The sequence below is a fragment of the Acomys minous genome, assembly GCF_964271855.1.
Source record: "Acomys minous genome assembly, chromosome: 16".
NCBI classification, from domain to species: Eukaryota; Metazoa; Chordata; class Mammalia; order Rodentia; family Muridae; genus Acomys; species Acomys minous.
In genome coordinates, this window is record NC_140498.1 from 40,075,985 (window position 1) to 40,092,180 (window position 16,196).

A 16,196-nucleotide genomic window follows, 5' to 3' on the forward strand; every position below is an offset into this window, starting at 1 on the left:
TGAGGGAGAGAAGATTACAGGAAACATCCTTCCTTTCATATAATTCAAAGTAAAACCAAAACTAAATACAGAATAAGAGAAAGGAAGTCGACAGTCCGGTGGTGCACCCTGTAATCCTAGCACTTGAGGAGTCAGAAGCAGGTGGGTTGCTGTATATTCCAGGCCAGCCTGGTCTACAAAGTGAGTCCAGGACAGCCAAGATAACATAGAGAAAAACCTGTCTTGAAAAACCAAAAAACCAAAAAAGAAAACAAAAAATCAAAAATAAATAAATAATAAATAATAAATAAAGAGGAAGGAAGTCAAATGAGGTTTTGGATTTTCCCCATGATATACCCTGCAAGTAAGTGTATATGCACGAATGCGTGTGATAACCAAAACGAAGTTCGCTCCAAAAAGGTGTAATTTCCTGATTGATGCACCTTGGCTTTGTCATTGTGCAAGATGGTGACAAGGGTATCATGACCCTCTGTGGTATTGCTGGCCACTGAGGTTGGGAAACAAGGCTGGCTTGTCTAATTAAGGTCATTAGTGTTCAGTGGGGCCTGAGCTTAGACCTGTTTACTTTCAAAACTTTGATCAGAAGCTGGGCTGTCGTAGTACATGTCTTTAGTCCTAGAATTTAGGAGGCAGAAGCAGGCAAATCCCTGAGTTCAAGGCCAGCTAGTTCAGCTCTGTACACAGAGAACCCTGTTTCAAAAAACAAAACACACACACACTCACACACACACACACACACACACACACACACACACCCCTTTGATCACAATTTCTTTGAGGCTAGGACATCCAGCGAGCCATTTGGGGTTCAGAGGTGAGCCATGCCCTCTAGTTCTTTAGGGTGAGGGACCATTATTCTTGAGACACAATAAAAGTGCCACAAGTCATCAACTGAACCTAATGCACAGGCTTGGGTCTTTCTGGATGAGAGGGTTTGGGGAAGGAGAGGCTGGACTGGAGGCTATGCAGAGCAGGCATGGGGCATGGCAGGCTGTGAGGAGAGGCCGTGGTGAGAGCAGTCCTAAGGTGAAAGGTCATGGCTGGGAGGACAGGTGATCTCCATAGCCCTTGCTGGCAAGGTGCTTCAGTTCTTACAGCTCCTGATAGACAGGGTCTTCAACTTACTCTCCTTTTATTGACTTTTTTTTTCTATCATGGACTGAACTCATCGGGCAAGTGCTTCCTCATAGAACCTCCCCCTGTCCTAGTAAGAAGAGAAATGGACAGAGGTGAGACGTGGGGGAAACCAATAGCTTCTTGTTGGGACTCAGTCTGTCCAGGGCCAGGATTGTAATACTTTGTTTGTTTGTTTGTTTTCAAGACAGAGTTTCTCTGTGTAGCCTTGGCTGTCCTAGACTAACTTTGTAGACCAGGCTGGCCTCGAACTCACAGCGATCCGCCTGCCTCTGCCTCCCGAGTGCTGGGATTAAAGGCATGCGTCACCACACCTGGCAAGGATTGTAATAGTGTAATAGATGTGGTTAAAGCAAGAATCTAGTGGCAAGCTGGGTATGGTGGCACACGCCTTTAATCCCAGCACTCGGAAGGCGGAAGCAGGTGGATCTCTGAGTTCGAGGCCAGCCTGGTCTACACAGCAAGTTCCAGGACAGCCAGAGTTACATAGAGAAAACCTGTCTGAAAAACAATAGAACAAAAAACAAAACAAACAAACAAACAAAAAACCGGAGCCAGAGCTGTTCACAAAAAAAACCCCAAAACTCTGGTTCAAGCTTCAAAATATACAGGTGACCTTTGCTGACCTCACTGGAAGGCTGAGTCAGACGGACGTGTTCTGACTGTCTGGTCTCCAATCCAGCAGACTTCCCATGACCGCCTGTCCCAGATTTCCACCTCGGGGTCCTGCCCCTCTAGAGTGACTTTTGTCCCCACACTGCCTCCTGGATGTAGCCACTCACTGTGTTGTAACATGTATGCTGAAGTCCCTAGCTCTGCAGTGACTGACCTGATGTCTTGGTCCCCTTAGGCCATTTTGAACACCTGAAATCTGGGAAGACTATAGAAGCAAAGCCCTGCAGTGTGGTCTTTTCTTGCTCTGGCTTTGCCCCCATGCGTGTCTGATACATGGGCTTGAAAGCAAGAATCTTGTAATCAAACCACTGGACAGAGGCAGATGGATTGCTGTGAGTTCGAGGCCAGCCTGGTCTACAAAGCGAGTCCAGGACAGCCAAGGACAATACAGAGAGAGCCTGTCTCAAAAAATAAAACAACAACAACAACAACAAACAAAACCAAAAAACACTGGAGGCTCAACTTTTTGGTTTTCTTGGGTTTTTGTTTGTTTGTTTTGTTGGTTGGTTTTGGTTTTTGGTTTTTGTAGACAGAGTTTCTCTGTGTAGCCTTAGCTGTCCTAGACTCACCTTGTAGACCAGGCTACCTCAAACTCACAGGGATCCATCGGCGTGTGCCACTTTTTTGTTTTGTTTCTCGAGACAGGGTTTCTCTTGTAGTCCTGGCTGTCCTGGACTTGCTTTGTAGACCAGGCTAGCCTCAAACTCACAGCGATCTGCCTGCCTCTGTGCCCCAAGTGTTGGGATTAAAGGCGTGCGCCACCATGCTAGAGGCTGGACTTTTCCTGCCTGTTGCTTTGGGTCTTACACAGAAGACCAATCCCAGGGGCCATGCTGTCCCTCCAGCAATTGCGAACTCATGGCTCTTCCCAGAAGGAAGATGTTGCTCCTTACTCTCCTCAGAGCCAGAATGAAATGAAGCAAAAACTGGTTCTAGCATGTGTCCAGAGACTCGAGGAAGGCGTGTTTGAGAAGGAGGGCCTCTCAACTGGATGTGCTTGAGCCCAAGAGCTCAGGTCCTTGGGGAAGCAGAGGGCGGTGGTGATTCAAGATCACAGCATGAGGCATCCATGGGGGGTTTCCAGCTTGGAAAATACACCCTGACTGTGACTCAGGAACAGAAGGCCTAGGAGGCTGCTTTTAGGTGAAGGCCTAAAGTACTGGGCACCAGGAGATTAGAAAAATACTGTCAGGAGACTCATTTAGGCCAGATGTGGTGGCGCATGCCTTTAATCCCAGGAGAGGCAGGCAGATCTCTTGAGTTTGAGGCCAGCCTGGTCTGCACAGCGAGTTCCAAGTCAGCCAGGGCTATACAGAGAAACCCTGTCTTGAAAAACCAAGAGTAAGACTCATTTAGAGGGCCCGGGGTTATGGCTCAGTTGGGAAATGCTTGCCTAGCATGCGTGAAGCCCCTTATGGGAAACATCTGTAATCCCAGCACCAGGGAGCGGAGGTAGGAAGGCCAGGAGTTCAGGGCCACTAATTTAGAGCACTGTGCCCATGGCAGAGCAGCCGTGTAGGCTCTGCACACTGCTGGCTGCCTCCGCAGGATGAAAGGGTGGCCAGTCTCTACGGAACTGAAGCCATCAGGGTTAGGGTGCAGAAGACCTTGGGACCCCGTGCTTTTATTAGCATTGGCCATGGGTCACCTCTAGACTACTTTCTCACTTTTGATTCCTTTTTAGTTTGTGTGTGTGAGTATTTTGTCTGCAGGTATGTGTCAGGAGCTCTGGATGTCAGGAAGGCTTCAGATCCTCCGAAGCTGGGGTTACAGATGGTTCCGAGCTGTCACGTGAGTGCTAGGAACCAAGCCTGGGCTCTCTGGAAGAGCAGCTCTCTTAACCTCTGAGCCATCTCTCGAGTCCCACTTTCTCACTTGTGAAACGGGAAAGGGGGTACATGCCTATAGTCCCAGCATTTGGAAAATTGAGGTGGGAGGGTAGCAAGTATGATAGCAAGCAGGATTATACCGTGATGCTTTTTCACAAACGGAAGACCAAACTAGTGATGCGGGAGTTCGCTTTCTGTAGGCAGGGAGGGAAAGGACCACACGGTGAAAACTGCCAAGTCACTCTCAGTGTTACAGTGATAATAGACATTGAGGTCAACAGGAAGATGAAGGGTTGAAATGGCAAAGCCTGAGGCACTGAGAAGAAGAATCAGAGGGCTATGGTTGGCATAAAATAATCAAACTCACACGGGGCTTGGTGGCGAGGCCAGTGTGAGTTCTAGGACAGCCAAGGCTACATAGTGAGACCCTGTCTAGAAGAAGAAGAAGAAGAAGAAGAAGAAGAAGAAGAAGAAGAAGAAGAAGAACAACAAGAAGAAGAAGAACAAGAAGAACAAGAAGAACAAGAACAAGAACAAGAAGAAGAACAAGAAGAACAAGAAGGAGAAGAAGAAGAACAAGAAGGAGAAGAAGAAGAAGAAGAAGAAGAAGAAGAAGAAGAAGAAGAAGAAGAAGAAGAAGAAGAAGAAAAGAAGATAACCAGCCTGATAAAAGGAGGGTCAGGGCTCTGAGTCAGTGAGGACAGGCTGGCTCCCCCAGCCCCCAAGCCCTTGAAGAATGCTTTGATGGCAATATTGCCCTCTGATGTATTCTTGCTTCTAATGGAACTAACTGTAACCGAGAGCCTCTACTAAGTCCTCCACACACCTCAGGAGATAAACCCCGGAGCATTCCCTAGACGAACAGTTAGCTCAGATTAACTAAGAGCTATAGCCATTTCTTGAGAATTAAGAGAGCTCAGCAGCATCATTACCAGCACCCGGCTGCCTGCAAAGTCAGATGGCTGGCTTTGTGATTAACATCTAGCAGACAGGCCAAGTCGGCAAGCAGGAGCCAGAAATGGACAAAGGGAGGGAATTCTGACCACAGCTAGCCTGATAGGCAGGGCATTCCCAGCACAAATCATCCCTGTGCCAGAGGACCAGCCAAGAGCGTGCCAGCCTGCTCAGCAGCTCAGCCATTAGCCTCAGGAGAACCACCCACCAGCCTCATTGAAGTTACCTCAGCCTCTGGCCCAGTCCTGCCACAGCCCTATAGACAAAAGAATCTAAACGCTTTTCCTTCTTTTAGGAACCCCTCCCATTCTAGTCTCTCTCTCTCTCTCTTGCTCTCTCTTTTTCTCTTCCTTTCTTTTTCAATTTTTGAGACAAGGTCTCTCTATGTAACCCTGGCTGTTCTGAAACTCACTCTGTAGACCAGGCCAGTCTCAAACTCAAAAATCCACCTGCCTCTGCACCCTTAGTTTGATCCCCAAAACCCACATAAAAAAGCCAGGTGAGTTGGGCAGTGGTGGCGCATGCCTTTAATCTCAGCATTTGGGAGGCAGAGGCAGGCAGATCTCTGAGTTTGAGGCTAGCCTGGTCTACAGAGTGAGTTTCAGAATAGCCAGGACTACAGAAAGAAACCCTGTCTCGAAAAACCAAAAGACTTATTTTAAAAGAAAAAAGTCGGGCAGTGGTGGCACATGCCTTTAATTCCAGCAGTCAGGAGGCAGAGGCAGAGGCAGGTGGATCTCTGTGAGTTCGAGGCCAGCCTGGCCTACAAAGTTAGTTCAGGACAGCCAAGGCTACACAGAGAAACCCTGCCTCAAAACACCAAAAAAATAAATAAATAAAAAAGAAAGAAAAAAGAAAAAGAAATAGGGGTTGGGGATTTAGCTCAGTGGTAGAGCTCTTGCCTAGCAAGCAAGAGCAAGGTCCTGGGTTTGGTCCTCAGCTCTGAAAAAAAAAAAAGAGAAAAGAAAAAAAACTGGATTGTTATGGTTGCGCAACTTAGTACTTTTATTAAAAGCTTTAAAAAAAACAACTTTTAAAAGAGCACATATTATAATATGAAAATTATGCCTGGTAAATTATGTTTTAAAGCATTACTAGTGTGTCTTTAATGGTAGTTCTGGCAACCTCAACAGATACCACAGGACAACGGAACAAGATGACCAGCTGTCCTCCAGGGAATCCCCAGGGCTCCTGGGAAAGGGCGAGAGCAGAATGTTGAGCCTTTTGCATGAGAGAGATGTTGGAAAAGCCATGTTCACAGGAAAACGTCAGCGAGTCTTTGGGGAGGAGACAGCTATGGTAAAAGTACTTCCTGTAGCTTCAAAATGACAACATTTTATGGTTGCAGAGGTGCCTTAGAAGGAAGCCCAGCCCAGCATTCCTGTCCCACAGCTCAGCTAGGGCACAAGAATCACATGCTACAAATGAACGAAAATGGCTTTGAAGGTGCAGCCTGTGAAAATGTCACCACGAATGCCATGTGTCTCGGCACTCAAGAGGCTGGAGGGTCATGAATTCAAGCTAATGTGGCCTATATAGTGAGTATCTGGAGGAGGGGGGGCAGGCAGGCAGACAGGACTCGCATCTGGTATCTCAGCATCTGCGGCAGGTTATTATGAGTTTGAGGCCAGCCTGGGATACAGAGCAAGTTCTCTGCTAATAAGAAGCACAATATGAGACCCTGTCTCAGAAAACAACAATCAAGCAAACACACACACACACACACACACACACACACACACAGACGCTCACTCTCTCAAAGAAGCGTTCCACAACAATGGAAAGTTCCAGGCTGGGCACCCTCTCTTTCTCTGTTGGATGTTTTCCACCTGCTCTCACCTGCGTTAGAGCACAGGCACACCCAGCCCAGCAGTGGCGGCAGGGGAGTGATTTGGAATGCATTGATACGGAGGCCTGCTCTTCTTCATGGCCTCGGCTGTGATGCAGCCTGTGTGTGGCAGCATCATGGACACTGCTCCAGGCAGGCACATTTGACTCTCTGCACAAATCCGCCCACTGACGTGACATTGGTCAGCATCAGAATGGCGCCTGTCGGGAGCTCTTTCCCAGTGGCCAAGTTGGCAACTTCTCTAGGGACCAGCGCCCGGTCCCAGATAGCCAATCCAGATAAGCTCCCTACAAAGGCCTCAGAGCTGTCAAACTCACCCCCCACAGTGTCCTGTTCCTGGCCGAGCACAAGGGACCCTCCAGGCGGGATCTCATAACCCTCTCTGAAGCGGGAGCCGGTGGCTACTATCCTGCGGTCTATGTGGAGCCAGTACTTGCCCTCCGTGGATGTCCAGATGAGACAAATGTGGTGCCACTGACCATCCAAGAGTGGTCGCAGGGACAATTCCCTGAAAACCGGGTCACCGATCACAAAGTGGATGGAGCCGGGGAGCAAGGAGTCACGGCCGTGCAGCACTAGCTTGTTGTCATTGTCTTTGGTGGCATAGGAAAGGAGTGTGCCCAGGTGGCTGGTGGCCACGCGGACCCAACTGCAGAAGGACAGGGCTCGAAGGGGCATGAGGAAGCCCGGGCTGAAGAAGACCACATTGTCAGTGGAGGTGTTGGGGAACACGAACACTGGGCCTGTGCTGCAAACTGGGAACAGGGAGAAGAGAGTCACTCCTGAGCACGAGGCGGGTCAGAGGCGTCCATCCTGCTCCAGGCCTGCCCCTTGCCCTCACCGGTGTCACCCAAGGTCTTTGCCTCGCACGCTCTCTGCTCTGCAGGTAAGGACTGAGGATAACTTCTCAGGGAGCAGATGAATCGCCTATGGGTGACTCAGCCGTCTGCCTATGAAGTGCCTCAGGACCAGGGCAACCTCTCTCTGAGCTCCCTGTGGCTGCTGTAACTTTGCTACAAGTTTACTGACTCAAACCAGCCCTCTTTTGGAGGTCATAATCTCCCAGGGTTCAAGACCCAGTGTTCCGTGGCAGTTTCCCCCAGAGGCTCGGAGAAGCTTCATTGAGTTTGGAAGTACGAGAAGCCGGCAGGCCTTGGCTCCTGGCTGTCCCCCAGTTCCACAGTACACCCTCCTTATCTCTGCCTCTGTCCTCAGTGTCCCCCAGCTCTGGCTCTCCTTCCTTCCTCTGGTGACTATTATCAGCCAAATAATCTAGGATTATTCTATAGGAAAGAAACTCATTTTGGCCCATTTTCAGTCTCAGGTGCCTTTAGGTACTAATCAGTGAAATGCAGATAAGCAGGTGGTACTAGGCCCCTCTCTTCCCCCTCTAGTGGCCAGTCTGGGCATTTTTTTTTTTTTTTTTTTTTTTTTTTTTAGATTATTTTAAACTGAAAAGTCAGCTATGTGACTGAGCCCAGATCAGGAAAGAGGAATTCATCTCAAGCCAAGGAGGATTTGGGGTGGGGACTGGGCCAGATAAGTAGAAAAGGTTGTACTTCCCTGAAGAACTCAGTCAATGAGAATTCAGGAGGCAGGGAAACGTATTGCAAGGAAGACCTAGATTTTGATAGGGAGGTGACAGGCTTATGTCACTTACTGTTTCCTGGTCCTTGGCGGGTCCTCGGTGGGGCTGCTTGACGGCTGCTTGGAGCTTGGAACGTCTGCATCTCCTGAACATGGACAGTGAAGTCTTGGGGGGAACTCCTGTGTTGGGGTGAAGGCCTGGATGCCTGGCTGTCCTTCCACAGTTGCAAGGAACCTGGGCCTGGCTGAGCAAGCTGGGTCGGGGTGGGGGCTTTAGTCAGCCCCAGGGCTGCAGTATTAGGGGAGGCCCTCTGCTTCCGCCTCTCAAGAGCAGCAAGCCTAGCATCCTGGCTATGGACTTGCTGTGTCAGGCTGGCCAGCGCATCCTGTAGGGCCCTAACGCTCAGGGTCAGGCTTGCAACTGTCTCCCTCTGTGCCTTTTGCTCCTTTTCCTGCTCCAACCACTGTTTGCTCTTTGTGTTCAGGGCGAGGTCCAAGGCTTGAAGCCGGGCATCCATCTTCCGGCTCCTGCGCTGGCTCTTCCTAAACCAGGCCTTTAGGTGGGCCACATCCCCTTGTATGGCGGCTTGAGACTGGTTCACTGCTAGAGCTAGGGCCTGGCTCTCTTCTACCAGGCTCTGGAAGCGGGCGTCCATATTGTAGTGCACATTGTAGTTGTTGGCAATGTCCTGCAGGTGTGTTAAGGTCACCTGCTGGAGTCTCTGAAACTGTAACGAGAACACAGCTGTTGTTATGGGGTTGGGCTGAGGCTGTCCTGGGTATATTTCAGAAGTACCTGTTGCACACCAAGCCTATGAGTGGCGTGATATATAGCCTGACCAATTGGATCCTTGTCACCATGCTAGGACATGTGAGGAGATCATTAAAACTAGTCCCAAAGAGCCAGGTACAACGGGGATGACTGTGTTCAGGCCCCATGGCTGCATGGTGTAAAATGTGGGATCCAGGCTCATGGCCCTAGCCGTGATCCTTTGCAGCCCTGACACTCGGGAGGACTGCAGCTGATCCTCACTGCTGTGGTCCTCAGGGCTAGCTCTGTGATCAGAGGGGACTGAACACATTTAAAAATAGTTTAGATTGAGCCTAGGTGGTGGTAGAGGTCGAAGGGTCTCTGTGAGTTTGAAGCCAGCCTGGTCTACAAAGTGAGTTCCAGGACAACCAGAGCTATACAGAGAAACCCTGTCTCAAAAAAAAAAAACAAAACAAAACGAAACAAATAAAACAAAAAAAAACAAAAAACAAGGGCTGGAGAGATGGCTCAGCCATTAAAGGTTAGACTCACAACAAAACAAAACAGAGATGGGCATGGTGGCACATGCCTTTAATTCCCAGCACTCAGGAGGCAGAGGCAGGTGGATCGCTGTGAGTTCAAGGCTAGCCTGGTCTACAAAGTGAGTCTAGGACAGCCAAGGATACCCAGAGAAACCCTGTCTCGAAAAACCAAACCAAGCCAAAAAAAAAAAAAAAAAAAAAAAACCAACAACAACAAAATAAAACAAAACAAAAAACCCAACCAAACAAAAAAACACAAACCCCAAAAATTTACATTTATTTAATTTACGTGTATGAGTGTTTTGCCTGCATGTATGTATGTATACCATGTGTATACCCAGTGACTTTGGAATTATTGATGATTGTGAGCCATTGTGTGGTTGCTGAGAATGAAGTGGGGTCCTCTGTGACTACCCAGTGCTCGTAATTGCCAAACTATTTCTCCAGTTCTGAGTGTGTGTGTGTGTGTGTGTGTGTGTGTGTGTGTGTGTAGTTTTGTTTTTCAAGACAGGGTGTCTCTATGTGTATCCCTGGCTGTCCTGGACTCACTTTGTAGAACAGGCCAACCTCGAACTCATAGAGATCTGCCTGCCTCTTCCATCTACCTCTGCCTCCCAAGTGCTGGGATTAAAGGCGTGTACCACCATGCCCAGCGTGTATATATTTTTTATTCATGTTTTTATATTTCTGGGAACTGAATCTAGGCTTCTGAAGCCCTCTGCCACTGAACTACAACCTTTTCAGTTTGTTTATTTTAGGTTTTTCAAGACCAGGTTTCTGTGTAACAGCCTTGGCTGTCCTAGACTCACTTTGTAGACCAGGCTGGCATTGGACTCACAGCGATCCGCCTGCCTCTGCCTCTCAAGTGCTGGGACTAAAGGCCTGCGCCACCATGCCCGGCTTGCCTTTTCAGTTTTTGTTGTTGTTGTTGTTGTTTGTTTCTTTTGAGACAGTCTCACTCAGGCTTAGAACTCACTACATCACTCAGGGTAGCCTCAGACTCAGAGCAATACTCCTATTCAGATCTGAGTGCTGGGATCACAGATACACACCACCGTGCTTGGCTTTACCAGGCTCCGTACAGGAAGTGCTTGGGCTGGGAGGCTGTCTAAAGACCCCATGTGGGACCCTTGGGGCAGGGTATATGTTTTCACAACTTCCACAGCTATGCGTACTGTACTGTCGTTACCCCCCTCCCCTGCACCTTCATATACACACACCGTCTAGTTGGACTTCAGAGCAGAGCCTAGCAAATGCTTGCCTGATTTCCAAAAACACATGAGAATATTGTCAGCTTCCAGCAAGGACGGCAAACCAAGGGCTGTGTCCACGGATCACAGCTGTCTCTGTAACAGCCATCCTTTACCGTCTCCTGGTTTTATATAACAATTCCCCAGGTGTGGTACACCTACCTGCTCTTCTAGTCGACGGAGCCTCTCGAAAAATGGTTTTCTTTGCCTAGCTGGGTCAGGTTCCTGCAACGGAGTCCCATGTACGGATACGGACACAAAAGCGAGGAGGAAAGACAGGGTTTTCTTCTTCAAGCAGCCCATGCTGGCAGACACAGACACAGTAGCTGACAGTGGTCCCTCGCGTCTGTCTCATGTCCTGATCCCCGAAGCCTACCACGTGACCAGTTTTCCTTTTTCTGTCCTGGCTGAGTGTCCAGTTCCTCCTGCCACCTTAATGAAAGGCATCTGCCTTCAATGCAATGGGCTCTGAGAACCCAAGGTTCCCAGGGAAACAAGCTTTAAACAGACACAAACAGTTTCTTTGGGGAATCGTTCTAGTGGATGCTTTCAGGGTTTTGTGTGTTTTGGCTCAGAGGCACATAGGAGCTGGTAATGGTTTTCACAGGAGCACCTAGTCTAGAGTTCCCAGCAAGAAGTCAGGGCAGGACAGGGCTTGAGTGTGGCCCGGAAGCTGTCAAAGCCAGGTCTGCACTGGTGCCCAGCATTCAGCCACATCCTGAGTCCCACTCCCTTGGAAAAGAGATCTCCTTTGGTAATGTGACTGTGTTTCACTTCAACTTATTTTTTCCTTTTAGAATGGGATAACTTAAATTTAAAAATAGCTATTGGGGCTGGAGAGATGGCTCAGAGGTTAAGGGCACTGACTGCTCCTCCAGAGGTCCTGAGTTCAATCCCTAGCAACCACATGGTGGCTCACAACCATCTACAATGTGATCTGGTACCTTCTTCTGGCCTGCAGGTGTACATGCAGGCAGAGCACTGTATACATAATAATAAATAAATCTTTTTTAAAATTAGCTATTGTTTTCTTTCCTGAAAAAGGGTCTTGCTGTGTTGGGTTAAGTGATCCACCTCAGCCCTCAGCTAGATCACACACACACACACATATACACAGAAATAAATGCACACATACCCCACTAATTGCACAAGTTTTGAATTAATGTGGTATTTCAATAAATGTATTATGTAATGTTGAGATCAAGGGAAACTTGCCTGACTTCCTGACCGGCTTTCGGTCAGGCTGTGCAGGGGGATGAAGGATGCCCCTGAGGCATCCAAGTTCTGGCCCCAGGACCTGTGACTAGAGCCTTATGGGGAGTGGCGAGGGTCCTAATAGAGGCAGAGAGGACAGGGCACAAGGAAGAGCCCCAGTGACAATGGTGGCAGAGATGGGAGCAGAGCTGCTGTGGTGTAGAGTCCCTAGAAGCTAAAGGAGACTTCTGAGGCAGCAAGTCGCCATGGCCTCAGACTCTTAGCCTCCAGAGTATCGAGGAAATAAAGTTCTGTTGTATGAGGAAGCCTAGTTTGTAGAAATAAAATAACTCAGGACGATGTCCCCACCAAAAGCACAGGCATTCCCAAGATGGCATGAGCCAGATGCGCCACTGATGTCCAGTCGCCTTTGGCCAAGCACAGAGCATCATAGGTAGAGGAAAACCTTTTTATGCAGGGACTGAGACAATTCCCAGGGGACAGCGGACTCACTTAACATTTGTGCAGGCTCAGGTTTTCATCCCTGGCACTACAAAATGACTAAAAAGCGGAGACAAAAAGATAGCTGGGCATGGTAGTGCATGCCTGGAGTAGTCCTAGCACTCTGGAGGCAGAGGCAGATGGATCTCTGTGAGTTCGAGGCCAGCCTGGTCTACGAAGTGAGTCCAGGTCAATCAAGGCTACACTGAGAAACCCTGTCTGGAAAAACCAAAACCAAAAAGATAAAATAGCGCATCCAGCTTGTGTGAATAGAGCAAAGAGTAAAGGCATACTCAGATAGTAGAAGGCTTGAGAACTGTATCCCCCACCCCAACTTTCCTGGGCACTTACTGGACTTCAGGAAAATGGGAGTGGGGGGTGTGTGGATAAAGGAACAACGAAGGTGTAGTTTAAGGGTGGAGCCCCAGCAAGATCTCATACTGGGGCTGTCACACCCCACCCCCAACCTTGGCTAAGCCTGAAGACACCAGCCTTCTGCCTCTCTGCCTCCCAGTGTCCCACACATGTCCTGACAACGGTATTTGTGGTGGTTTCTTACTGTCTGCTCTCCGGACAGAACCTGGTATTGACCTTTCCTATTTATCTATTCATCTGTTTTGTGTGTGTATTTACTCATGCATGCATGGGTAGAGACCAGATATTTAAGTCCCATGCCTTCTTCTGCCTCTCCACCTCCTTATTTTATTTTGACACAGTCTCTCACTAAACCTTGAGGTCACTGGCTGGCTAGACCAGCTGGCTAGGCAAGCTCTCCTCATCCACTTATTTGCTTATACTCCTGACCCAGGGCTGGGGTTACAGACTGCTGTACAGGGCTGTCCTCCAAGCCGCTCTGTCACCATCAACCTGGGCCTGCTGGCGGAAGATAATCATGTCTGGGCTCGCTGTTAGCTCACTGAGGAGGGGCAGAGGGGGCAGGGGTCCTCGCTGGAGTACTCAGCCTCCCCCTAACCAGTTGTATGTAATTCTGCCCTGGTTGCATGTGGCCTTGGGGGTCTCAGAGAAGGGGCAGACTGGAGAGATAGGGAAGGACTGGGGGGGTCTATCTGCAAAGTCACGGGGAGTCATCAGCTGTGCTGGGTGAAGAGCTTCTCGTGTGGCTGCTTTAGGGTCACCTATGCTCCTGCCTGTAATCCCCTCCCCCCCCCCCCCCCCCGCCCACTCCCGCCTTGTCAGTAAGCCTCATTCCACAGAGTGAACTTTGATGGAAATGTACCTCGGTTTACCACCAGGACTGTAGAAAGAGGGGGATAGACTTTGCACCTCCTCGGCAACACACATGCATACCTCCTCCCTTGGCTTTTATGTGGGTGCTGGGGATTTGAACTCAGATCTTTCTGTTTGTATGTCAAGCACTTTGCCTAGACAAGCATCTCACCAGCTCCTAGGACTGGGCTTTAAAACAAAATTAATATTACATGTGTGTGTGTGTGTCTGTGTGTGTGTGTGTGTGTGTGTGTCTGTGTCTCTGTGCGTGTGTGTGCATGTATGTGTGTGCAAGGCACTAGACAAACTCCATTTTGAAAAAGAAACTCCGTTTTGTGTTAAACCTAGCCAAGGGCTGAACCCAGATTCCAGAAAGACCCCAAACCAGTCTAAACAGAAAAATATTCTCTAGCAGCACAATCAGCTCACCTGGGGAAAGTCCAAATATACTCTCTTGTGTAGGTCAGAGGACTGACTTGTGAAGGTCAGAGGACAGCTTTGAGGAGTCAGTTCTCTCTTTCCGCCATGTGCCCTGAAGATTGGACTCAGGTTATCAAGCTTGGCAGGAGGCACCTTCACCAGTCCTTTAAGTGAGGCCTGGCTCCTCCTGGCATCCGTTTGTCCTAAAACAAATAAGTGCGCTCATTTCTCCCTGGGGCACCGGCCAGTGCTAAGCGTTGTTAACCCTTCTCGTTGAAAGCACTCTGGTGCTCATTTTCTGAAAATAAACAAAGATATTCAGTGCTGAGGTGACAGTGTTATGCCCAACTTTTGAGAGACTCCCCAAAGAGACCACCCAAGAGCTGAGTCCAAATGCAATGGTAAGGAAGTCTTTACTGCAGGCTCGAACCTGGGCCACCCTCCCATGCACTGGCACAGCAGATGCAGGGAAGTGGCCTTGAGTCTCAGTTGAGAGGGTTTTTTAAAAAATAGGTTTTAGACAAAGAAATGGGTTTTACAGTATATGATTGGATGGCATTTGGGCAGAAAATCTGCAAGCAGGGAGTTACAAGCCTTGGTGTTTCATGGTTGGGTAATAGGCGTAGGGGCAAGTTGGCCTACAGAAAAGATTGGTTGAAGCAGTCATGGGTATTAGGAACTTTGGCCTGGGTTCTCCTAATTGGTTGTTGCTATGTGCTAGACCACCTCCTGGTCAGCTTGACCAGCAGAGAGTATATTGGGACTTTCCCCAGGTGAGCTGATTGTGCTGCTAGGGAATACTTTTCTGTTTAGACTAGTTTGGGGTCTTTCTGGAATCTGGGTTCAGCCCTTGGCTAGGTTTAACACAAAAACGGAGTTTCTTTTTCAAAATGGAGTTTGTCTAGTCCCTTCAACAGGACCCCTAATTACCAGCTGCTGGGCTTCCCTTTGTTGTCCTGGATGCCTTGAGCAAAAGGATTGCCAGTGGACAGCCAGCTGGACTGTCCTTATGCCAGCACTGGCTATCCTAAAAACTGTTAGGGCCTTAAGAAAACTACACGATTGCTGATTACTTCTGCTCTGGAAGGCACAACCTCAAGGCTTTTTGAAACTGTTTGTACCAGACTCCAATCACAAGCCAGGGTGCACGCTAGGCGACCTTGCAACCATTTCTACCCAGTTGAGAAGGGGAACACGCCCCCTTGTGGCCTAGCTGAGGAACTGCCAGGGCTGGTGAAAAGGCTGTGATTGGGGGAAGTGCCCCCTTTGAGGCTTTGAAAGCAGCCTCCCTTTTCGCTGCAGTTTTGGGTTCAGCAAAAGGCTCGAACCTTTCGAAAAGGTCCTCTCGAGCCTTTGCTTGCCTGCTGTCAGTAATGTGGGTAGCTAACAGGAAGGAAGAGGCAGCAGAGAGGCAGCGGCAGTGAAATCTGAGCACTCCACAGGTCAGGCTGCGGAGCAGCCAGCTTTATGATAGCTGAAGAAGCAGTAGCCGAGGCATCAAGAAGAGAGGGCAGAAACTGAGACTGAATGAGGGTACATGACTAAACCAGCGAAGAGACACTGCAGCCTTGGATGCCAGAAGAGTTCCAGAGAGTCAAGAGGTCTCATCCCTAGGCCAAGAATTTTACCACTGGCTGCCCGTAAGAGCTAAGGTCTACCCAAGATGCTGTTGAGGGCTGGAGAGTCCCTACAAAAGCCTAGGCACGCCTGGTGGAAGCTGCACCAGCCACAGGAAAGGGCTGTGGATTCCTGGCCTACAAAAGACTAGAATGCTTTTAGGGCTAAGGGTCCAGACCCCCAATTCTAGGGTGAGCCAGCTGCCGTCTCTCACTGAGGCCAACCATGAAGGAAAAGAAAAGCTAGCACTTGAAGCGTTTCTCTTTGGCTGTGACAAGTTTTTATCTGTGTAGAACAAACAGATCCCACCCGGCTGACTGGCAACACTTCCGATGGGTGCTGGGAACTGACTTGGGACCCCTGCAAGAGCAGCAAGTGTTGGTTTTGGTTTTGGGACAGGGTTTCTCTGTGTAGTAGCCCTGGCTGTCCCAGAACTCAGTCTGTAGATCAGGCTGGCCTCAAACTCAGAGATCCGACTGCCTCTGCTTCCCCAAGCGCTGAGATTAAAGGTGTGCGCTACCATGCCCGATTATCAGCAGGTATTTTTAACCTCTGAGATAGCACCCCAACCCCCAGAATGCTCTCTTAACTGGTGAGCCCTGAGTGGGGTCTCTAGTTCATTTCCTGCTTAGGAAGGGTACATTTGCCTGATGTTGTTTCATGAAT

At 49.1% G+C, this 16,196-nt stretch overlaps 1 protein-coding gene across 1 annotated transcript; it reads right to left on the reverse strand.

Moving 5' to 3' along the window:
* Positions 1–5,579: 5,579 nt before the first annotated feature.
* On the reverse strand, positions 5,580–13,962 carry PTX4 (pentraxin 4). The gene is made up of 4 exons (XM_084764204.1): positions 13,923–13,962; positions 10,734–11,003; positions 8,102–8,756; positions 5,580–7,196 (listed from the first exon to the last, which is right to left on the reverse strand). Exons 2-4 carry the CDS (start codon positions 10,872–10,874, stop codon positions 6,556–6,558), a joined length of 1,437 nt encoding a protein of 478 aa, XP_084620330.1. The 5' UTR covers positions 10,875–11,003; positions 13,923–13,962; the 3' UTR covers positions 5,580–6,555.
* Between the last annotated feature and the right edge of the window lie 2,234 nt (positions 13,963–16,196).

Excerpts from the sequence above, each read along its gene's own strand:
- PTX4 (XM_084764204.1), bottom strand. The coding sequence starts at position 10,874 with ATGGGCTGCTTGAAGAAGAAAACCCTGTCTTTCCTCCTCGCTTTTGTG. Across the intron at positions 8,757-10,733 it reads TCCGTCGACTAGAAGAGCAG|TTTCAGAGACTCCAGCAGGT; the intron begins GTAGGTGTACCA and ends TTCTCGTTACAG. Across the intron at positions 7,197-8,101 it reads CCGCCAAGGACCAGGAAACA|TTTGCAGCACAGGCCCAGTG; the intron begins GTAAGTGACATA and ends CCCTGTTCCCAG.